The 24,642-nt window shown below is 37.5% G+C and overlaps 1 protein-coding gene and 1 long non-coding RNA gene across 6 annotated transcripts in view; one reads left to right on the forward strand and one right to left on the reverse strand.

Moving 5' to 3' along the window:
* The window catches only part of LOC121670756, a 119,690-nt gene that overhangs the window by 64,406 nt on the left and 30,642 nt on the right, over window positions 1–24,642 (forward strand). The gene's annotated exons all lie outside the window — the stretch shown is intronic.
* The window catches only part of PDE11A (phosphodiesterase 11A), a 117,612-nt gene that overhangs the window by 59,990 nt on the left and 32,980 nt on the right, over window positions 1–24,642 (reverse strand). The window contains exons 2-7 of one of the 3 annotated variants that reach the window (XM_042041387.1): window positions 23,220–23,280; window positions 13,572–13,661; window positions 11,297–11,437; window positions 7,809–7,873; window positions 3,613–3,745; window positions 1,033–1,108 (exon numbers count right to left, since the gene is read on the reverse strand). In XM_042041387.1, the coding sequence (XP_041897321.1) occupies window positions 1,033–1,108; window positions 3,613–3,745; window positions 7,809–7,873; window positions 11,297–11,437; window positions 13,572–13,661; window positions 23,220–23,280 (566 nt within the window). Of the gene's footprint in view, window positions 1–1,032; window positions 1,109–3,612; window positions 3,746–7,808; window positions 7,874–11,296; window positions 11,438–13,571; window positions 13,662–18,921; window positions 19,022–23,219; window positions 23,281–24,642 lie in introns of those variants that run through there. The other 2 variants (XM_042041388.1, XM_042041385.1) reach the window with 2 other exon arrangements.

Raw genomic sequence — 24,642 nt, forward strand, 5'->3', positions numbered from 1 at the left:
TCATTCCTAAACTCTTAGTTGGTTCAGCATCATCTGGGTATATAAATCCTTTTTCACTCATGGCTGGCTCATTAATTGACTGAACCAATGAAAAAATGCATTTTCTGAACTAATACTGCTTGCTACTGCAACAAACATTTCTATTTCATTTAGCTACAATAAGCCCTTAGAAAAACACTGTAAGAGTAATCAGCTGTCAACAGTTCAGATTATTTCTGCTTCTTGAAGATAATGCGCACTTCACAACAAACAACAAGATGTATTTTTAAAAGACTCAATTCCCACATCATCTCTGCTAAAGAAGCTCAAAGATCCTGCATAACACCAGTGCCTTCAGCAATGCACTACTGATCTCAGCTCTCCCTGACAGCCACAAGGCACAGGGATCTAACTCTTATCCTGACAGTATAAATTGCTATTGCTTTGGCGTCAGTTCTGTGGAAAGTTAGCAGAGGAATCTGGCACTGTTATTTCCAAATGCTCCTTTATGTGCCAAAAGCAGGTAATACAGGGCCAATTCCTGGGGTAGCATAGCTGCAAAGCATCCTATCAAAGATCCCATAGAACTCTGTCACATCCTAATCCAGCAACCACCACTGCAACAGGCAACTCCAACCGCTGCTACAGCCCCTCCAGCAAGTCTTCCCCCACTGTGTCTATAATTTATCATCAGAGGAAAATGACCACTTTGCTTGACTGCAGAAACAGTTGCCCATGTACTAAAGAGGGAGACCCAAGAAAAACTTGAATGCATATAAAACATTTTTCACTAATATGGTTAAAATTTCTGTTTTCATCTCATTAAAGTTCAACACAACATAAAACTTAACAATGACACAACTGGAAAGCTGAAAAGTCCATACAGTATCCAAGTCAAAACATCCCTTCTTGGATACTTAGCATGCATCCTAGGTACCGTAACTTCTTAACAATATTCAGCTGGGAAAAAGAAGAAAAAGGAACATAGAATTAAAAAGACAGAACTAAATTTACATTAGCACAAAATTTATGCAGCCATGAGGAAAGTCTTACCAATTATTTGGTGGGTGCTGTTCCATATAGGAACACATAGAACAGATCTTATGTGAAAGCCAGAAATTTGGTCAGCCTAAAATGTAGAAATGAGAGCTTCCATTAGTGGTGCTATTTGCAGCCTTATAAGTCATAGTAATAGAAATGTCAAGGAGTAAGTTTACATTTATAAATGTCATTTCATATGAATCAGCTCTCAGAAACAATTTTGCTGAAACTTCATTCACGGTGACCAAAAGCCATAAGGATTATGGCATAAGGAAAATTGCCAAAGAAAATACAAACATTGGCTTCTTTGCCACATAAAGCTTATACTATTTGACTCTGATTTGGCACTAAAGACAAATTACAATTAAGGCAATGTCCAGACAAATTCTGGATTACTTACACTGGCGGATTAGTAGAGATAACTTTCACTGAACAAGTTTGCCTTAGAAATACTCTTCCCAATTGTCAAACTGAAATTGGACTTACCAAGGCAGTTCTAAAAGGAGGCTTACAGGAAATACACATTTTCAGAAGGAAGGTGAGAGTAAGTAGGGAATTGTGCAGAAGTGCAATTTAGTAAGAAATGGAAGGATGGAGCCAAACCCTAGATTTGAGATAGTTTTGTTCTGATGATAATTTACTGCCTCGTTTATTGTTTTCTATCTAATATAGTATACAACTTTGCAATTTAAGTGTCAACTGATTCTCTCTTTTTCTACAGCTAATAAGCTTTATTCTTTAGTGTCACTGCTGAAAAATCTGATGAAAAGAAAACATTTTCTCAGAAGAGATTAGAATAAGAGAGTGGTATGAGTCCACTCACAGATCAGATGTTCTCTTACTAAAACTGCCACTGCTAGAGGCAGTCTGTAATAGAAGAAAACTAAAAGACCAGCAATAATTCATATATGGGAAGCAGGATGGCATCACTGTGATCTCCCAGCTAGCAAAAGATGTAACTGAGGTTTTAATTAGATTATTGCCTATTTATACATACTCAGAACTCATCACTGAAATCAGTGTGGAGTGCCACCTAAAATCCAGGGGAGTGGGGAAATAACTGATTCAGACGTATGTCTTAAAATGAACTGCAAAATACTTTCGCATTAAATTCTTGGTGAATGAGTTGAAAATTGAGCATTAACATTTCCAAATGAGAAGTAGTGTTCTGAGAAGAAAGTAAGAGATGATTTTCAATGGAAGCAGAGAACAGAATATCTGTTCATAACTACAAATGTATGTTTGATTCTATCTAAGTAATAAGGGATACTATGTTCCTCTTACTACTCTTGACTGAAAAAACAACTGACTAGAAAATCTGAATTTAAGAATTAAATTTGCATAGAAACCCATCAAAAGGTAATAAGGGATACTATGTTCCTCTTACTACTCTTGACTGAAAAAACAACTGACTAGAAAATCTGAATTTAAGAATTAAATTTGCATAGAAACCCATCAAAAGAAAATAATTATTGCCCTTTGTACCATTTTCTTTTTCACTATCTAAATTGGGCAGTGCCTCCAACTTCTAAAGGACTAACTGGGAGACAAAGAAGAGACAGCTGAATTATTCAGGACATTATATAATACAAGTACAATTGCAAACATCAAGGACTGGCATGCTTTATGTTAGCATATCTAAACACCCCAGGCATTATCTGTACTGCTTGCAATTCCGAACAGATTAGCATCAATGCAGTTTTCTTCTATACTTTTACAGCGGGCCCCTTTTATTTTTCTTGTTTCGAAAAATTCTGCTGGTTTGAGAGATAATCCCTTTAATGACACATGGAATAAAACTGGAACCAAGCAAACTCTCAGCATGAAACACTTCCAAGCACACTTACTGTAGTGAATATATTTTAGGAAGCTTTCTGACCAAGGCTGTCCTCTGATTAATGTGCTGCCCAACTGCTGGCCAAGTCCTCCATAGTAATGCTGGATTAGAATTCAGTGAAGATTTTGTCCTTCTATATGCCTCTACCATTTATTTAGATGTTAAGTATACTTACATTTTTATCTGCAGCTACAGCTTTCTAACTGAGGCTGGAATGAATACCTTAAGATACACAAACAACTTACATTGGGAGTAATATGTATCTTGAAAAATCACCCAATCCAGTGTGTATTTGAGCAAATTAAATGGTTGGTTGGCTAAATTAGATCACAAACAACATTTGTCTCTCTGGATACCAGCTCTGTTTACACTCCGTGTGTGTACAGCCCCAGTCACCCCAACAGCTAACAACACTGGTGCTGCTAACACTGAACGCCAACAAATTTTCAGCAATAAAAATCACTTTGCATAAATATCAAGGCAATTGGTAGAGGAAGTTATCACTTATAAATAGGAAAAACAAAAAGCATCATGGGCAAAGTAACTGCTTAAAGTCATACACTAATTCAGTGATCTGTGTTTACTGTATAAAGCCATATCAACATCAGACGACCAGAAGGACAACTTACTAGAGAGAAAAGATAATTCAAAATAAATATTCACGTTTCACAGCCACTTGGATATAACAATAAAATTTTGATATTAGTCGCAGTGCCCAAAAGTAATAAATAATTACATTTGTAAAAATCTCTCACCTCAGCATCAAAGCGAGGATCCTGATAGGCATCACTGATGTTCACTGGGAGACCTGTGGAAGCGACGAGTTCAGCAATGCTGTTATTTATTAGCCAGTCAGAATAAGATGATTTTTCCATGCTGTCTTTGAAACTATCAAAATGCAGGGCAAGGGAAGAAAAGAATACAGTCAACGTTAATTGAAAGTCCAGCATGTCTTACATGCACATTAATAGAAACAGAAGAACCATTCACAATTATTAATGGTTAGCAAAAATTAACTGTAGAAAAAGAATTTGGTATTATTGAAACAGTACCTCAAAAATTCTCTCTTTTACATAACTCTTTCTATTGAAAATAGCACTGGTGTCTCAAGTAAATCAAATATTTGATAAATTTTACTTATGAATCAACAGTGGGTTATGTTGTAAGTTTCTGTATGATACAGGCCTGCTCATGAAAAGTAACCAGATCTAAATCATATTTTCTGTAGAGCTACCTGAAAATATATACTTTTAAGATTTTTTAAATTAATCTAATAATCTGGGATATTTTCAATTCTTATTTTCAACAATTTTCCTGTCAAAATGACTTTTTTTTCATTTTGGCATCTGGCATCTGAAATGCCAGATCTGAATGGCTGAAGAAGAGATCATTAAATAAGTCTTAAATCAATACTGCAAGCATATCACAGCAGGTGGATCCAAGTAGTCACACAAAACATGAAGGTTTCCTTTTCTTTTTACCTGGTTGAGCTTCTTCCACAATTATTGAGGGGCTAGAGAGCTCTCTCTAAATGAGCATAAGACACTAGAATTATGGGCTCAACTCACCACACTCTGCCACAGCTTCTCCAGAAAACTCAGTGTCTACACAGACCTTAAAGTCCTCACCTCATACCTCACCAAATCAGCAGGAAAGTTCTCATTGACTTATTTCAGGCAGGTTCTTGACATTGGCAAAGTCTGGCTACTCATGTGTGAATAAAAAAAAATGCCTGTTGTCTTAGTTTTGAGAAGAAAGCTGATAAGTTTTCAACACATGAGAAACATTACTTAGAAAAAAGTTATTAAGAAGCTATGGAGAAGGCTACAATAGCTTGAAGCTTTGCAGTAATGCTCGTGAATGAAAGCAGGCTGCACAGTAGAATCCTTGAAAGACTCAATCAAAGGGAAAGGATTGATTTTTGTTGCCTGCATTGATTTTCTGGAGACTAATTCAACTACGCCACTCATCTGAAAGAAAACTTAATATTCTTAAAAGACTATAAATAAAAATAATAATGATACACAGAAATCTAAAGGAATCAACTTTCATTTGGGATAAGAATTTTGAGTGATTGTAATAAATGTTATGTGTATACTTTGACAGAGACCTTTACCTAAATATAATGGGTTTTGAGCTAAGTAAAAAATCACATTTATAATTTAAAATTTAATTCATAATTTAATTTATTTCAAATACTTCAGAATCAAAAAGTCTTTAAGGATAAGGATCTAATTTCAAATGCATAGTTCCCAGTTCATAACTTATCTGAATGCTATTACCATGTGTATATAAGACACATAAATCAAGACTGCATTATGGGTGTCAAGCATTTTAAGCAGCAAATGAATTCAAGTAAAAGAAACAAGATAAAATTCATGAAGAAGTTTTAAGAGTAGGTTCTGTTACGTTCCTAACAAGTACTCTACACCCATACTCTAGAAGACAGGTGCGTCATCCCAGAGACAGTGGTGGTAGAACAGTTGAGGGATTTCAGCACTTCCTCTATACCAGCCCCAGTGGGAAGAGCACAGATATTTTTGCCCACACAACTCATACTCTGGCCCAGGCAGGTGACCCGTCCACTGCAATTGGTACTCAGGTTAGAGAACTGTCATCTCAGCTACCTGCTAAAGTGTAACCTCATCTGCCAAAACCACTGCTTCTGTGCAGGAAAGACACAGTCCACACATTCCATCAGGCTCGTCTTCTTCTAGATCATATCTGAACTGAGCCCTCAAGGATTCTGAGATTTATGTAATATTTTTTTTCAAAGGGAGAGAAAATTTAGGGGACTTGGCAAACTTGTACTTCAAGAACAAAATCACTGGCAAAAACAAGAGCATCAGTGTGCCAGTATGAATAATAAACAAACTTGATCATGGTGTGTGATGAAAAATTGCAAACTGAACAGATAAATGCAAGTGTGGCCTTGCAAGGTATTTCTTTACAACCAACAGCAAAGAAAATAGATATGAGTATTTATTATGATATTTAGGGATTAAACAGGTGAGCTGCTATCAGGCAGATAAAAGGAGGGCAAAAGAAAAGCCAACTTCTAAAACTGTGTGAGAAAGTATATTATGGCATGAAAGTCATATTGTCTTAGGCATGAAAGTCATATTGTCTTAGAAGATTCTTTCTCATTTAGATAAAACTTATAAGGAGAACTGTTCCCAGCCAAAAATCTCTTTGGATTTCAACTAAAATTTCAAAGAAATAATATTTTTCTTAACTGCTGTAATGATGAAGAAACTCGTCTTGCCGTTTTTTTCCCACATGAAAAGTCTCATGACTTTACATCAGTTACAGCTGCAGAATGTAGAATGAAAAGGGCAAAACTCACTAGAAAAATGTTCAAATGTCAAGGGCTCGCGGCATTGTTCTGTATCCTAAATAACCTTTCTTTTTCCACAATAGTGCCAATAACTCAAGCTGTGCCTGTGCTAGATCCAAATTTGCCATCATGTCTGCCAGTCTAACCTTGGTCTTTGTAAAACCAACTTCACTCCCCACAGGAAAAAAAAAACAAAGAAAAAGCAATACATCTTTATATTAAAATACACAGAAACATACCTTTATGAATCATATAAAGACTAGCTAGCAGGTGCATGTGTTTATTCATGTCTTGGACTAAAGTTAAAATAATCTTGACTTGACTACATGCAGAGCAGGCTACTACAAACTGCTTTGTGGCAACATGCTAATATAACTATGGTAACAAGAAATAAACCAGCTTGGTTATCTTGACACCACTCTACATTGTTTTGACTAATCTGGCTACAGATCAAGTTTGAGAAAAACAGGAATAACAACCACATCCCTTGATTCATACTCCTGTCCCCAAATAAAAGAAATGTATTTTCACCCCCTAGGAAAGACCAACTGTTACTCTGAAACTCTTTGTCAAAAGCAGTAACTTGTGAATCCCAGATGAATCAACAGATTATTTATTCATATTCAAATCTTCCTATTTTTTTATTGCTTGTTTTCCATTTGCTTCACCATTCCCATACCAGGACATGGAAGAGAGATAGCTTCTACCCATATTTCTGTGTGGCCCTGGACTCTGCTGTCAGCTTGCATGTCTTAGAAATTTTCTAACACTACCCATTTTTCTAATGCTGCAAAATCAATCCATGAAAAGGTTTATCATCATGACAGTCATTTGATATGGAAAATTCTCCTTTGGAATCAGCATGAATTAATTTGCATAAAACCTGTATGATAAACACTGAGCCCTGAAAGATGGAAGAAATGTTCTCACGATAGCCCTGAATCTTTATCTCCTCATTTGGTACACAGGACATTTTATGTGAACTGCTACCAGTGGTGTAACCTGGTAGGGATTGATATAATAACCCCACATAAACAAAAAGCTTTTACTACTTTAAATTTGCCCTTTATAAATGTTTAAATACAGATCCTACCAAGCAAAACATATACTTCTGTTTTGACTGAACATTTAAACAAGATTTAGTCACAGGAACACAGTTTCTAGGAAATACATGTGCTCTGAGGTTTCTAGGCTTTCCAATTTGACAAGAGCAGAAATAAAATTTTTCTGGAAACCCCTCAACACAACTGTACAGTGGCATTTTGTAAGAGATAACAATCTAAAATAATTTTGTAATTTTTACCTGCATGTTATCAATGAGCAAATACAAAAAGTCAGTTTTTTCCTGGCTTCTTACCTGAGACACTGATACAATATTAGTGCATATATACACACACCAACATACATATATAAGAAAACATAGGCATGTACATTTATTCTAGCAAGTCTTCAATAGAAGCAAGCAGGAGACTTGTCTGCGTAAAAAACGTAGGCTCACACTCTTCAGTCAAACCTACACAAAGCTCCATAAGAAAATAAAATCTTGACCAAGCAAACTTTAAAACTATGTGGAAAATGAAGTTATTTATAACCACAGAAGACATGAGCACTAACCTGTTGTCAGTATCAGCACTGCATTTTGGAGATAACAACTCAAAGGATTTTGTAAATTTCACCACCTGTCACAAAAGAAGTAACTTAAAATTGTTATTAGATGAATAAACATCTAAGAAAAGAGTAACGTAAGGTTCCTCTATTTAAACTGTATTTTTATCCAATGGTCTTAGGATAAAAATACAAATCTGTATTCTTTCAACAGAGAATTCATGTTCAAAATACACACTGTGCACAGTTCCCTAAAAAACAATATCAAATCAAATTATATCATTAGATTCCTTCCGAAAACTATTTCCACAAGAGTATATGCTTCCCATTTAAAGGCTTTCAGAACATGAATTATGGAGCTTTACCCAAACTTCTTTTTTTAAATCCAGGAAAATAAACAGAAAGGCTGCTTTGCATTACTAACTGCAACCAATCACACTTGAACATACGTGTCAGGAGCACATAAGTGAAACATCTTAAGAGTGGCTAAAAGTGACACAGAACAGAGGCCACATTTTTGGATGTGTCCCCATCTTCAGTTCTGAATCATAAAAGCTTTCTGCATGATGGGCAAATAACAGTATTTTAGACAAGGTTAGACACTGAGTTACTCTAAAGAGATCTATTTTGATATATATGTTAGCCCTCCAAAACAGGGGAAAGTCAGGAAAACAACTGTTTTGCCACTTGTAAAAATTACCAAGTGGGTGGCAAGATGCTATTCTCCTACTCCAAGTTAACCTAAGATTTATGACCATTTAGAAAAAGTTTAGGCTTTTTGTCCATATTTCACAACTTAGTCTAGAGGAATAAGAACTCATTGCTTGTGGTTTGGCAAAAACCCCTCCAAGCTCAAAGGCAGAAATAGTACCAAGAGCAGAAAAATGAACTGCCACCCACAACTTGCTAACACAATGGACTTTTCTGTGAAAAACAAAAATCATATTATAAACACAGTGACATTTCATAAGAATGTAGTAGAATTGTATCTTGTAACAGTAAAATTGGGGAGGGGGAGTGGTATTGGAATCTAGAAAGAGAAAATAAACTAGAAACATAAAATTCTATAGTAGAGAACACATAAATGAAATAAAAACCTCGATCTTGCTTTTAGGAAAGCTGGTATAATTTAGGGCATACTCCACTTAAAGTTCTAAATTTTTATTAACTTAATGAAATGTGAATCATATCTTTCCTCCAAGGAAAAGAATGGGGATTTTTTCTGCCATACAAACAAATATAAGATTCTGTCTCTGACTTGTCAGTCCCAGCAACAAATAGTTAAGTGCAGAATCAGTGAATACAAAATAATAGTTGGGTAGCAAAAAAAAAAAGATATTACAAACAATATTTTATCCTTCAACTACTCCTCAAATAAGTAGAAAGGAGGGCAGCTTATATTGAATAGTCTGAAAACACTGGAGGGAGCTACCAATATAAAGGCGGCCACTTATTTTATTACTAATAACAACACTTATAAAAACTTTAAACATGTTTAGAGAGGCTCTCATACCCTATGAATATCAGAACTGTAAAGTCCCAGTGAAAGCCCCTGCCAAAACTGTGTGAAAACCAACTCTTGACAAATGCTTTCATACAGTTTACATCCATCTGTTCAACAGAGCTCCGCAATGAAATAATTACTCATTGGTCAAGTGGATAGAGCAATTGCAAAAAACCAAAAATACTTCAGTAATGCTAGAAATTGTGTCTCCACTTCACCTGCTCAATTTAAAAGCCTACTGCTATCACAAGAAAAAGTGGCTATCTTGGCATTTGCATTCATGTGCCTTTTCTAATGGATTTTGTGTTACTTCAGGGACAAATTACTAGGGCAAAATAGCAAGAGGACTTATCTTTTTACAGCAGTTAAATTATTTAGAAACTGGAACTGATTCTCAATATTTATTTTGCAAAGTGAAAAAGAAACTTTTTAAAATGGGCAAACATAGCCATTCCCAAAGAGACCCCTGCCAACAACTAAAGTGAGGGGAAGGAACAAATCCCATGGAACAGCAGCCACCAAAAATAGCTGAGAAAACTCCTTGTGTTGCAGGTTCAGCCCTCACTGTCTTGCTTTCTTCCACACTACACGGGATTTCACAAAAAAGCATTAATGACACAAGTTCAGAAGCTGATTACGGTGAAGACACTTCTGAGGCTGCTGTAGACCCCACTGAGTTGCTTAACACAAAGGATGGTCACTTAAAGACTTGATGAGTTTATTTTTAGCTGTTACTTTTGAGTGACCAGTAGTTGGACTGAAGATGTTAAAATACTGGAATAGAAATTATGTGTATCAGTTTTCCACACTTACACAGCAGAAAAGGTTAGTTTTAAAGATGAGCATTAGAGATTTGCTTGATGATTCAACAGTTTCTGGCTCTGAAACTGCTTTCAAGCACCACCCATTTGATAAATCAATAGCCTGAAAGTATTAGCAAGGTTATAAATTCCAGGTAAGTGTAAATGAAGCTACAGACAGGATTTTGCTTTTCTTCTTGTGGCTATATCATGAAAAAAAGGAACTGAGCAAATAAACATTTGATAACAAATTAGGCAATTTTTCTTTTTTAAGCAGACCACAAGAGCACCCTGCTTCTCAGCTAGGCAGTTGTAGTTGCTCTGTAGTAAGGCCTAATTCCATCACACAGAAAACTGCAAATCACAGTGTATCACCTGGATCACACCACTGACTACTTGATCCATCAGCAACTTACAGACATCCATTAAATGCCTTCAAAACACCACGAGGAATCATAAATTGTATCTTTCAGTTTCCTTTTGAAAAAGTGACTCTACTGGTTGTGGCTGGGATGGGATTAATTTCCTTCATAGTAGCCTGTAATGGTGATATGTTTTAGTTTTGTGATGAAAACAGCATTCATAACACAGAGCTGTTTTACTGCTGAAAAGTACTTACAACAGTGTCAATGCCTTCTGTATTTCTCATTCTGCCATCCCAGTGAATAGCTTGCAAAACAGACTGGGAGGAGACACATCCAGGACAGCTGATTCCAGCTAATTAAAGGGATATCCCATACTAAAATACCATATGACATCATGCTCAGCAGTAAAAGCTGGGGAAAGTTACCAGTACATGTGAAGAAGCCCTGCTTGCCTGGAAATGATGGATCACCTGCATGCCAACTGGAAGGATCATATGCATTCTTTATTTTGCTTTGCTTGTTCATACAGCTTCTGCTTAACCTAGTGAACTGTCTGTATCTCAAACCACAAGCTTTCATACTTTTAGCCTTCCAGCTGCCTTCCCCACCCTACTGGGCTGTGTAGGGCTTAGCTGCCTGCTGGGATTAAGACAGAACAGGGGTGTTGATAAAGTTTCAAGCTGTACCCAACTTACATTTAGGAACAACACATTGAAAAATACCTGCTGTCCAGTACTTACTATAATATGCAACAGCCTCACCACAATAAGAACAGCTACTCCACCACTCAAATATTAATCTTTCTACAGAATGTGCAACTATACTTACTGGTGATTCAATATCCTCCAGAAGTAATACTGAGCACCGCTCACACTGCAGGAGAGTCTGGGCTCGATGCATAATTTTCTTGACAATTTTCTCTAAGTCAGTCTGTTCCTCAAAGAGGTCATTCACTACTTCCAGTAAAGCCTGTATACAAGGACAGAAAACTCTTGTATTGGTTGTAGAATTAATAAATACATGGGACATTGCAAAGGAGGCATCATATCTGGGATTGATTTTAATATGAGTAATCCATTGAAATCTTCATTCAAATAAAGTTCTTAATGATTATGGCAGCAAAATTGAAGTGGGAGTATCTGAAGAAAGAAAGAAGTATTTCTTAGCTCACACCTGGGCACAGTCTAACTCTTAGCAAACAATGCAAATCTTTCAAACTATTTCATTTTGTTCCAAAACTGAAGCAATGGCTTTAATGCAATGCACTATGGACTGAGTTGCTTGATTTTATATATTGAATTTGCTAGGACATTTAAACTCCATTTTATTCTCTTATTACACATTTTGCATGTTCAAAGCTGGAAAGGAAAAAACCCACATCAATACTTCCATATTCCAATAGCAGTCTGATCCAGTCCTCACCACTAACGTGTCTGTAAAATACAGTGCCTTAAAATGAAGGCTCTCCTCTCTCATTTCATCAACTTAAAAAAAATACAGGCCATGTTCTTTCTTCCCATGGGCCCAAAGAAGCTTGCTCCTTCCTTTATTCTCATTTAGGGCACTGACACTAAAGAACATCAATATAGGTAAGCATATAAACTGTAGTGGTCTTAGCTCTTCTAACATAGTGGTCATCAGCAAAAAATGTTGGTCACAGTCGCTGGAAGTTGCCACCATTAAGGTCTGGCTTCATAGGGAAGGCACAGTATGGGCTTGTCCACCCCTTGGTATTTGCCAACTAACTTCAGCCATGGACTAGGCAAAGTTAAATACCACCAATAGGTCAGAAATATATTTATGTACAGGCTACCACATAGCTGTCCAACAGCAGTGATATTTTAAAAAAAAGAATTTGAAAAAAAGAATCTGTATCTCCAATTTACTAGAATTTACCATTTTCTAATGAAGAATGAGAATGTCCCTAACACTTTTCTGCTGCATAACTCTCTCAGAAGATTAAATGCGGACTCCTCAGAAGTCTGTAGTGCTCCCTGCAGTCTGGAAATCTGCAGCAAAATTTAAGTCTGTGTAGTCAGACAATTATTTAATTGAACATCAAAAAAACCACAAAAAACCCCAAAAGTACCTATCTACCAACCAACCAACCAAACTTTGGCAGAAAATCTTTTTTTCCCCCCAAGTCTCCTCCAAATCTCTTCCCTAAAATATGATAGTATGTTGTCAGACTGGGACAGAAGACAAGCTCAGATGCCTCATGACCCTTAAGTATAAAGGTCATTAGAAAGGGCTATTGTTATTTTTTAAAGTAGTGGAAAGCATTAGTTTTCATACATGAAAGCACCAAAATCACGAATATAAAAATGCCAGAGCTCAACATACAGACCCAGACCACTGTAGTTACCCCTACCTTGTGAAGGAAGAGTAGGTTCAACACTACCAGAGGTATTTCTACTGAAGTTTTGGACATGTGATCCAAGCTAACAAAAATATAATTTCCTGTCATTGCAGAAAGGATGATAAAAAAGAAGCCAACCATTATTAAAAACCCCTCAAAATTACCATTTTGTTTCTTCAAAAAAATAAAAGACCTCTCTGACAAGACAATGACATGGGAGCTCAGCATTATTTTAATTTCAGAGCCTTCTGTCCCGATGCATGCATGGCACCAGAAATCATGAGTATGTATTCTATGCAGACACGTACTCTCAAAACCCTTCACACAGAGGGGTTTTTTTCTTGCTCAATTTTATAAAGATACATCCACATTATTTGCACATGAACTGAATATTAAAAATTCAGGCTGGGAAAGGCTTGAGATTAGTAGAGTTTTATGAGAGCTTGAATCTCTGCCAAAGTAACACTTTCTCTCCTGCACCATCTGTGCCACAAATGCAGTTGTTTCAGCACTACGGAACGTGGAACTGACATCAGGAAACAACAGCCACCACCAATAAAAGCGTACTTCCCTCCCACACTCTCTTCTTGCTGCCTCAGTCAAGATGGGCATCTTTTGAAAATACAGTTTTTCAAATAAAACACAGTTAAAACTGTCTGCTTAGCAAACACGTACACATAGCTGGAACCTGCAAGAACAAAAAATAAAAGTTTGCTATTGGTCCACGACACATTTTGCACTTACCCTGCTTCTGTCGTATTCCTTCCTTGAAGCTGCAAATAGCTGGGCATTGGATATGGCAATCCCACAGAAAGGGAGATACATCTGCATCACCTGGTATGGAAAGAAACTCACAGTCATTAAAAACAAATGCAATTATCAAGAGCAATTTCTTACTAGGAAAGAGACCTAAATTTAGAGGACACATTACAGGAAGGTCTCAGCTCACTCTTCAGCAGAGTACTGAACACAGAATTATCATGGGCAAGGCACATCAGATGGGTGGAAAGAGATCAAATGTCTAGGAAAGAACAAACACAATTAAGTTCACAGATCCCAGAAGAGAGGGTCTTCCATAATTTCTCTGGGAAACTGTGGATTCTCCACTTTATAAAATGCCTTCTGAAGACTACTTTAAATTACTGTAGACATTACAGCTTACCTAGAAAACTATTCTTTATTTCTCTGGACTGCTTTTTTATTCTGAGCTCAAGAAGCAAGCTCAAGTCACTGATGCCATGAAGATTTTTGCCTTTTCTTTTATACCCCTGTTATACCTTTTTACAGCTTCTGTATTCCCAGTGCTTTTCGCCTACATTCTTGGACTTGTTTGTCAAGCTAAGAGACTAAACATTTTAGAAGCTTCGTAGCTAGGGATCAGTGTGCCCCAGACCCCAAGGTCCTCTCCAGAACACATTCTGTAAACTAAGATAGAACCATCCAGGGGAAGGTTCCTTAGGGAGAGGGGCTCATTCGAGCCTCTCATTGGGGAATCTTTGATAGATATGCTAATTAGTAAAACCTATAATGTTATACCCAATGTTGGGGACACAGATAGACTCAGCAGGGTGCATCTCGATGCATATGACCTGGACGTGTACACCTAAGGATCCTTAAAATAAATACCAAGGTAAAATCCCTTTTCCCCTTCTAACCGTGTATGACTCTTGATTTTAAGACCAGGAAAAGGCATCATCACATTCCTGTTGAGGAATTCTATATCTAGAGGATATAGATTTTGAGAATACCAGCACAGTGGAACACAGCACATTCTACACCCTTAGTCAGAAAACTGATTGTCTTCTCAAAGAAGGTTAAAAAAAAAAAGTTTAAAGAACATGCTTGAAAAACTGGGCCTTAATGCATCATCATACATTAAAAAAGACTGAAAAGGAGGGTTTGAGAACATAGTTTGAGGCGCCCAAGATCACTTTAGGTTGGCTGTGTGAAGCTAGTGAACTAGACCAGTCAAATAGTTGAATACCTGTAGGACTGGCACTTCACACGGATAACAATGGATCAAAGTCCAAACCCAGCACTTTTAAGCCACATACTGGTAACAAGTCTGTAACATACTGCCACTGCTGAGTGGTTCCCAGGCAGAGGTCTGAGACTTTTAGTAAATTTTACAGCTGCTGAATAGCCCTAACATTTGCAAAGCCAGTGGGAGTTAAGGCACTTTGCTGTTTACAGAGCCAAAAGAATGCTGCAGCAGCGAACCTTCCTTCTCTTTGGTCTGTCTGTCTGTTGTACGAAATCCTGTCTGTGACAAATTCTGGCATTAAGAGAGTGGCATTTGTCTTTGAAATTCTCTTTAATTAGAAAAACACTGCTCACCCAGAGACATGGGCTATTGAGACTATTTGAGGAAAGAACCCAGAAGAACAGAAACAGCAGCAGCTGCTGTTATACTTTATCTGCCTTGAACACCCCAAGGGTTACATACCTACTTAGTCTGTGTTTGAGTAATGATGAGCCTTTGGAAATGATCTTCAGATCCTCTGAATTTTGTACCTTTACAGCTGGCACTCTGTCACAGTAACTGCAGACTTTAAGGGTGCACACCTATACAGCTAATTTGGAAGCACCCTACTGTCATCCTCTTCCCTTCACTATTGCCTCCAAAGGAAAATTACATACTTTTTCGAAGAGGGAGTAATTAAAGTATCCAACTCTCACACCAGATCTACAGGACAGAGTACACAAAATGAAAAATAAAGTAAGAGTGTAAAAAATTGGTAAGGGGGATTAATTTTTTTAATGGTCAGAGTTTCTCTGAGAGAATATTGCATATTTCAGTTTAGTTTTTATTTCCAAATGAAACAAAAAAACCCATCTATATTTTCTTGTAATAGTACTAAAAACCACAAGTAAGACATCAGAGCAGAAAATGTTAACTTGAGAAAAATCTGGTCTTCAGTGAAATTTTGAACATCATGGTGAGACTGGATACATTTTTACTTAATAAGTAAATACTAGTATTTATTGTCCCCACGATATCTCTATTCTCTATTCCCAAAATTAATGTCACCCTGTGACAAGCACACGAGAAGCTTATGAACCTTCAGGCATCACAAAACCAGCTAGCAAAAATGTCTTTTTAGCGAGAAAAAATTACAGCATTGCAATATTGAAAACCACTGCTCTCTGGAACCCAAACTCCAAGGCACTGGCTCTATACAGAAATTAACATTCATAAAACACTGTTTTATGAAATGTTAAGAGTCTGGAAAGCCACTGACATACATCACTCTTTTCACCACTCAAACTAATTGTGTAAAGTGCAGCACAATTAAGAAAGACACCAAGTTGTTTAAGAAAACCAGTAAAAGAAATTAATAAATGTCAACAACTATGATGCAAAAAACCAAGAAAAACCTGTCAGGTAGAGAGGAATCACTCAGTGGTTCAATTATTCCTGGTTACCTAAGAAAGGTCGACGAAACAAAAGCCTACTGTTGTTCCTCTTTAGTACTGTCTGAATGGTAAAAGTGACTTTTCTCTAAACCACTTTTGGCAAATTGTAATACAGCACCAAGTACACAAAGAATGAATAAGTTTCTAATGGTAGCTGAATTTCAAATAAGACTTTTTTAATCAAAATTGCTCAACGGGATAGAAAGCAGTTATTGCATTATTATTTCAGATTACAGATTTAAATCTGCAGTATTACGACTATTTTACAAGCACCTCTAAGATGTTTATGCTATGACTGTGGACACTCCATACAAATATGGAATAACGTAATATTCAGCTCTTCTCTGTCTGAGCCACATACTGTAAGGAGCTGGTGTTTTTATGCCAGATTCACATTTTAGGGATTTTCCCTCCAAAGAGAATGTAAAAAGTTGAGGAAATGGCACATAACACCACGAGACAGACACATCCTTTTCCCCATTCCTTTTAAGTGACAGATATCTAATTACTAATTTCCTGTGCTTCAAGGTAAAAACTGGCCCAAAAGCTGAGCATGCCACATCCTTCCATTACACCAATGCACAAAGTATTTGTGTGGAACTCATAGAAAAACATGCAATATACCCTTCTGAAATATATAAAATAAATTCCTTTGTTAAACTGGCTATTAAAAAAACTAGTTTTGAAGCAAAATGGAATATATCTGAAAGAGAATTTCCTCCCACATCTATTTTGAATTAATTAAAGGAAAAGATTCTGCAGATTTATTAAAGTGATTTTCTAAGAAAGCAAATAGGCAGAATTAAAAAGAAAAACAAAACCAGCTTTAACAGATGTGCCTCATTAAATTATTTTGTCTAATAGGATTAGTTGCAATGATTCATCACAGTACTGTGTGACATATTGACAAACACATCAGTGAGTATGTAATAGTACATTTTATAAAAATGGTGTTTAGGCTGAGTAACAACCTAATGAATGTACTGAGATGTTGAAAGAGACTAGTTTTTGTTGGTTTTTTCATGACAACTATAAAGCATTCAGATACAGTAACTGAAGGTTAACAGGTTTCTATTGTGAATTACTTGAACATTCAGGGTCCAGGTGATCTGGCCCAGTTTCTCTTACTTAACCCTCCAATAAGTATCCTTGGGTAGCAGCTACACTCACCTCACAAATTCACAGCAGCATACAAAAGCTAAAAAGCTGTGCTCACAAACTGTTCAATATTTTATCAGGGCAGGAAACCTATGAAAAGAAGTAGTAGTAATGGGCACTTTCAAGAGCTCACTTTTTTTTTTTAAATTCTATTATTTCATTATTGCATGTTAGCAGTATTAAAACACAACTACCAAGGGAAAAACCAGTATAATTGCAAGAAGTTTTAGTATTCAGTTATGTAACTACTTACATTTTCAGCTAGGTCTTGACCACGACATATCTTTACTTCAAAACTACACCAGTAAGATCAAATGACTGCCTTGACCATAGTCACTTTTGGCTTCCTACAGAATATATTCCCATTGCTGTAGTATCTCCACACGTCTCCAAACTTGTATCCCCAAAATTAGACAAATTAGACCTTCAAACCCACAACAAGAACTGACGCAGGAGCTTAATATTTGGAAGTATAAAGCATTTCCAGATTCTGCAATATTAACTACTACGACAAGTAAGCTACAAACTGTGCTTGTTAGTGGATACTTTTTCTTATGGCATCAGTTCAGAAACAGCAGTGCTCCCTCAGAATTTTAAAGGGCAGTCTTCCATATGTTTCCTCTCCATAATCACAGTTTTACAGGCCAAAAGTTCCACACCTGATTATACAGTTGTTTGGGTGCGTCAGCACCTGGACACCTACACTAGAGCAGCACAATGTCTTGAGATGTGACACTGATTTGCCTTTCATCTGGCTTTTCATAGATGATGAGACATAGAATACATGTTAATAAAATGCTTCTTAGAAATTCCTGAACTTCTTACCAGTTCCTCTGAACTGCTAAAAATGAGGGTTTCTTCTCATGAGCTGGGTTTGGATTTCGCAGTAACTTCAGACATAATACAAATCTTTTTATCCTCAGAAACAAGGAGACCTATGGCCAAGCTCTTTCTGACAATGCCTGTCATCAAGAGATACCACCTTTCCCTTCACTGCACAGGCTGGGGATGAGGGTTCTTATGGAACCTGCAAACTCTTCCCTTGCTGCATAAGAAAAACCCCTCCTGGTTCAGCTGCAAAAGAAGGGTATTTTCTAGAATTGTGCACCTCACAGGAAGTAAGTTTTGAAATGTTCCCTAATGAGAGGAAGGTATAAAAGCAACAAAGTTGCATGCGTGCAGACCTGCAATGCAGAAAGTTATTAGCTAATGGTGAGAAACAGCCAGTGCTGCAATGGCAACACACTGCAGAGGTAAAATGTGAGCTTCACGCTTGCTGGCTGGAAAGCAGCCCTGACTTCAGCTTCACCAAATGCAGTGACATTTACCCTGCTTCCTCCGCATGCGGCTTTGCCCTCACTGAGCCTTCTTGGAGAGCACACGCTGCTGTAACAATCCAATATAGTCTAACTCACGGCTTCTGGCATACTCCAAGCACCCCCTGCCTGTGGTCAGAAAAGAAAACATTTCTGATGTCTGACAGAAGAAAGAAGCCTCTCAGTAATGCTTTTGTACTCACTCTGGCACAAACTCCAGGTTGAGCTCTCAGCAAATGCCTGTCTGGTTCAGTTGTTTTCTTTAGTGGCCACAGGAGCCACTTCTCTTTACACAGCTTGCTTGGTGAGCCTGTGGGGAAAGGAGCTAGTACAGCCTTCCTAGAAAGAGAAAAGAAGTCCTTTCAAAGGAAATGTTTTTGCTATAGCTTAAAGTGATAGATGTTTTGTGGACATACTTGAAACCAAATCAGGGAAGCCAGCTGCCCTTTGAAACATTTCCTAATGTGTTCAAAATAGGTTCAGAGAGTGAAATATTCTACTGAATTCTGAAAGCAACAAACCAAATTCAATTGCAAAATGGTTAAGCACAAGCGTTCATCCAAATTCCATTACCTCCTGCCAGCTGTGCAAAGTCCGGCTATCCGCGCATCTGCTAAAATCTAATTGTCATCTAAGTTCACAATTCTCAGAAATATTTACCAAAATGATTTTTCTACCCCAAGCATGGAAAGAACAATTGGTTGGTAAAAACACTCCATGAATTGTGGGCACCCAAATAGGGTACATAGCTCCTGCTTGTAGGAGTGAACCTGCAGAGGCTCCTGGGCCAGTCTTCTACTGCCTTTTTTTTTTTTTTAAAAGTTCCTATTTGCATGTGGTTATTAATGCAGTACTGAAAAAAAGCGCTAATGCTTGCAAACATGCAGCAGCACCTCTGCCCTATAAAGCTCACTATCTAACTCTGGAAGCTTTTGGTGTCTGTAAACAGCCTGAAAAGGACCACGGGAGCAATCCTTCAGCTCTGACTCTGTACTTGTCTGCCTCATAGAATTACTGACACACATTCAAACGAGATAACTGCGTCACCAGACAGATTACAAAACACGTCTCTGGTAGGAGCAGACTTATTACAGCTTTAAAACCCGATTCCTATGTAGGCCACTGTCCTCACAAGCCATGGCACTGGGAGACTGCTGCATGCAGGACCAAGGGGCAGGAAAGGGTGGGAGTGCTCAACCTCTGACTTTTTGGCAGGCCCCACCACTGCCCCCTGATTGCTCAACATAACCTCATCTTCTCTCTTTTCTGCTATGCAGAAACTTTAAACTGGGAAAACAAATGAACACGTTGAACTTGGTTTACAATAACACACTTGTAAAACTGTTTATACAGTCAGAACACATCAACTAATCTTTTTTTTTTCTGGCAAGTATTTGAACATTTCTTGACCCAGTAACTTTACAGCTAGATATTATCCGTAACTCCCTTCACTAGCAGCGGCTGAAGCTCAAAAATCTAAACAAGCCATGCTGAATTATACTGTCAAACAAACAAAAACATTGGAAGTGGCTATTAAAGCTATTTTTAACAATATTTGGTAAGACACAACATTTTAACATTGCATTAAATTTAGCACTCAGCATAAAGTGAAAAGGAGAATAATTGTACTGTGAATTTCCTTACAGCACCTCATTTTAAATGCTGTTGCCCCAAATGAATCTGAAATATGAAAGCATTTCTGCTAAAGTCTAGAAAGCCAAAAATAAATATATGTAAAATGGCTACTATTCTAGGATCCAATCATCTGATCTTCTACATGCAAAATCCAGCTATTTTCACTGGAAATGTCTCCATATCTTACACAAATCTGAATTAGTGATGCCCACTAAAAAGCCCCATCCCAGCAAACACGTCAAACTGCTACTCGGTTATTCAACATGTGATATAAAGCCAGGATTTCCAGAAGGGAAAATGAGGACAAGAGGAGGAAAAAAGTTACACAAGAATAACAGTGGTTCTATTAAAATCAGAAGTGTATGAACTGAAGAAGAGCAGAGGTAGCACATAAGGAGCATCACCATGCCAGTGCAAGCACCTACAAGGCCAATGCCTGGCATCAGCACTCAGTCCCTGGGCTTCAGCAAATGCACATAAAGCTATTAAACAAGGAAAACTCAGCTTGCAGGCAGCCAAAGGAAGGCTGCAAAGTTACAGTAGTATGATTAAACCAGTGAACCAACATGTTTCCACATCATAAACATACTAACAGCCATGGAGATCCTCACTGCAAGGGCTACTGAGGACTCCCAGATCTGGATGGTGGAGATATGTGCTATGTCTGTGGGACCACCTGCAGCTAGAAGGCCATTAAATCAACCCAACAGCTATTAATGATGTTTCTTTATCAACTCTAGAGTTTCCATCCATTGGATATTGGCAGGGCTTTGTAGCAAAGTCTTATAGAGAAATGCTAAGCAGCTTTTATTAGTTCATCTGAAATAAGAGGGATAAGAAGCATCACAAAAGGTCATGAATCCTCTAAACCACAACTCCTACTCATGAATAAACTTCCTCTCCTTCAAAGGATGAAGGTCAGCTACATATGAAATATCCAAATTGTATCATCATCTTAAAAAAAAAAAAAATCAAGCTGAGATGATTCACAGAGGACATTTCACCTGTTAAAGCTTTCCAGAGAGACCAAGAGGGGCTGTTACTGCCTGGCTGCTCTGCTCTGCCCTGTTTGAAGAAGAGTCACTAGAGGCCAGCCCCCAGGCACACGAGCCTGCAGCTGTTATGTAAGGCAGGCAGTTCTGCAGTGCCTAAATCTCAGTGTCTCAAAGCACTTTGGCAGACCATGAACAAAGTTTTACAGCAGCAATGTCAGGTTGTAATTTTTATCTAGAGACAGCAAAACTGAGCCAAAGAAAAATTAACTGATTTATCTGAGGAGAGGAAAAAGGTCACAAAGAAAGATTTTGTCAAAATTTTGGAACTCCTGGCTCCCACTATGCTTGAATCAGTGGAACCAGCCAGTTCAAAGACACTGTTGTAAAAACTTTATAAATGTCACTGCATGAGATGGGAAGATCCTGGTATTGGCAAAGTGAGCGCTGTGAAGACTGATAACTACCAATGCTAAAAACAGGAATTGCAGATCAGAACTTTAAATTGGCAGTGGAAAATTAATAAGTATCACCTCAAAGTCGATCTTTCCTACAACACAATTGCAGACTTTGATCTTACCATTTCAAGTTGCACTTATCTGACTGCTTGCAGACAATATACATAATAATTGACCATGCTAATTGAATGGCATTGAAACCAAGAGATAAATTCCATATGCATCCATACAATGAGAATGTCATCTTCAAGTCACAATTCTACTTACAACTCAGTTACCAACTCCCAGTTCTTGCTCGTGATGAGGAATAGATTTATTCATTTATTCATTTACTTCCTGCTGCAGACCATAAATATTAGAATACACAAACTGAAAACTACTTCTAATTCTTGACTTAGCCATAACTGAATGAAGATGCCTTCGTTCACTTTTTGTCTGAATTAAAATCTTCTCTTTAAAGCCACAGTGCAGGCACAGGACCAGAATCACAAACTGGCTGAGACTGGCTGGGACCTTTGGAGGTCACCTGGTCCAACACTCTGTGCTCAAGCAGGACCACCTAAAGCTTTTTGCTTAGGACTGTGTCTAGACAGCTTTTGAATACCTCCAAGGATGATGACTTCACAACCTCTCTGAGCAACTTGTCGGTCTCTCGCACAGTAAAAACGTGTTTCTTGACTTTCAGACAAGAGTTTCCCATGTTTATGTGTACGTTCATTGCCTCTTGTCCTGTAACTGGGCACCACTGAAAAGAGCCTGGCTATGCCATCTTTGTATCCTCCCATCCCCTATTTATGCATAGTGATGAGATCCACCCATGAGCATTCTCTTCTTTGCTAAACAGTCCCAGCTCCCTAAGCCTTTCCTCACAGGGGAGAAGCTTCAGATCCTTAACCCTCTTTCTGTACCTCTATTAGACTCTGTCCAGTACATCCATGGACATACTTGTATTGGGAAGCCCAAAACTGGACGTTGTTGAGTCATGAGTGAAACTTAATACTGCTGTTGCATGAATCCTGTGTGCAGTTTAACAAAGAAAAAATTTAGCTCATTTATATATAACAGTCAGCACTGAGATCCCAGTGATATTAATAAGTTTTTATTCAGGTTCTTCTCTCCCATAGTTCAAGATGTGTTTTCTGATTTTTCTGTTCTGATTACTTGAACAGTAGCCTTTTTTTCATATTGGACTTTGTTTAAGAGAGAGTGTTTCTGGCAGAACTTACTGCAGAAGCCTGATCCTTTGCCATGCTGAGCTTCTCTTTCATCAAGGTGGGCATTTTTGCCTGACTAAAGTAGCCAATGTCAGCAAAATCCTTCCTGCTAACTGAAGCTCCAACTGGAACACAAAAGCCTGAATCTAACACATTAACCAACCAGGTTACATTGTGCCTGGTGTGAATAAGTTCAGCTTACCCAACTTCTCACTGTCTGCAGCATCAGTTCCAGGGGGATGGAAAGGGTTGGTTCTTTTCCACTAGAAAAAAAATGTGAAGCAAGTTTTCTTAAGTGAGATGCATCATTTGGTGACAGCTTAAAAGAAAGCCAGGAAGTCAACACACCAACTGTATTCCCTTACACTACTGCTTGTCAAACAAAGCATCTCTAGTGTTTCTTAGGCTACAAAAACTTTACCCTCAAACAGAAAAAAATCTTCAACTGAGTGGAAATATGCCACAAAGGACAACAAATAGCATAAGTGACCCTTCCTTTCATCACATCATTTTATATCTCTCTTCCAACCAGGATGCATCTGTACCTTGACCCTTTCTTCCATAATACATAGAAGCATCACAACACAACACAATCACACCGTATTTTTTATATCCTTACATTATTTTGTTTTCTGCTCAACATTGTAAAATTTGCCAGTAGTGTTCTACACTTGCCTACTTTGAATTTATGTATATTTAGTGACTAATATTGTACTGAATGTCATGGCATTTCATGCTGGTGATACCTGTCTACTCTTTATATATCTCTACAGAGAGTCACTCTTGCTCCTTTTTCCACTGTTTAAGGTGAAAAATAATGCAGTGTATTTTCAATGTATCATTTTTACTCATAATTTTTTCTTAGAAATGCAATGTTTCTGAAAAAGCACAGAATCTTCTTCTAGCAGAATTGATTATACAACTTGACACGTGCCGTTATTTGAATCTCATTATACAAATTAGGTAATCCGAATTGATAATCAATTATAGCATTTCCAGACCTGATTAAAAGCACTTCTAACATATATTGTAATTTGTACTCCTTACATTATGATGATGTTTCACATGAGGAAGTAAGGGAATAAACCCTACAAACATTTGCCTTTAAGAAAACAGCTCAAACCCTCATGTTGAGTTCGTATCTGAGGAAGAAAAAAAGCACTGTACAGTAATAATATCTTTAGAACAGTTACTATGTAAAGTGACAGAGAATTTGCTGGAAGGAAACTTATCTATAAATCTCGACAGTCACTCTTAGTGGTTTGAGGTTGGCAACTACTAAATTGGTGACAAATGAAAAGTAACCTGATTCCAAGACCTAGAGTAACTTCTAAAACAAGGAAGAAAAAGGCTAATTTTTATTTGTTTCAAATGAAATGAGATTTTGAAAGACCTTCACAAAGTACAGAAAAATTCCTGAACTGCTTTCTTAACAAAGCTATTTACAGAAAAGTGTGTTGAGCAATTATGTATTACCTCTCCTTCATTATGAGCACAGTTTAAAGAAACAATAGCAGAAAAGTAGCTGAGCTAAATAGTGCCCTGATCTACATCACTGTGAGACTGCAGTTATACCTCTGACATCTTAATTTGGATTTACATGGCTGTAATTTACAGAATTTCGT

Source organism: Corvus kubaryi, unplaced genomic scaffold (assembly GCF_017639235.1).
Source record: "Corvus kubaryi isolate FWS band 111438036 unplaced genomic scaffold, C.kubaryi_AGA036_p1.0 37396, whole genome shotgun sequence".
In the NCBI taxonomy this organism is placed as follows: domain Eukaryota; kingdom Metazoa; phylum Chordata; class Aves; order Passeriformes; family Corvidae; genus Corvus; species Corvus kubaryi.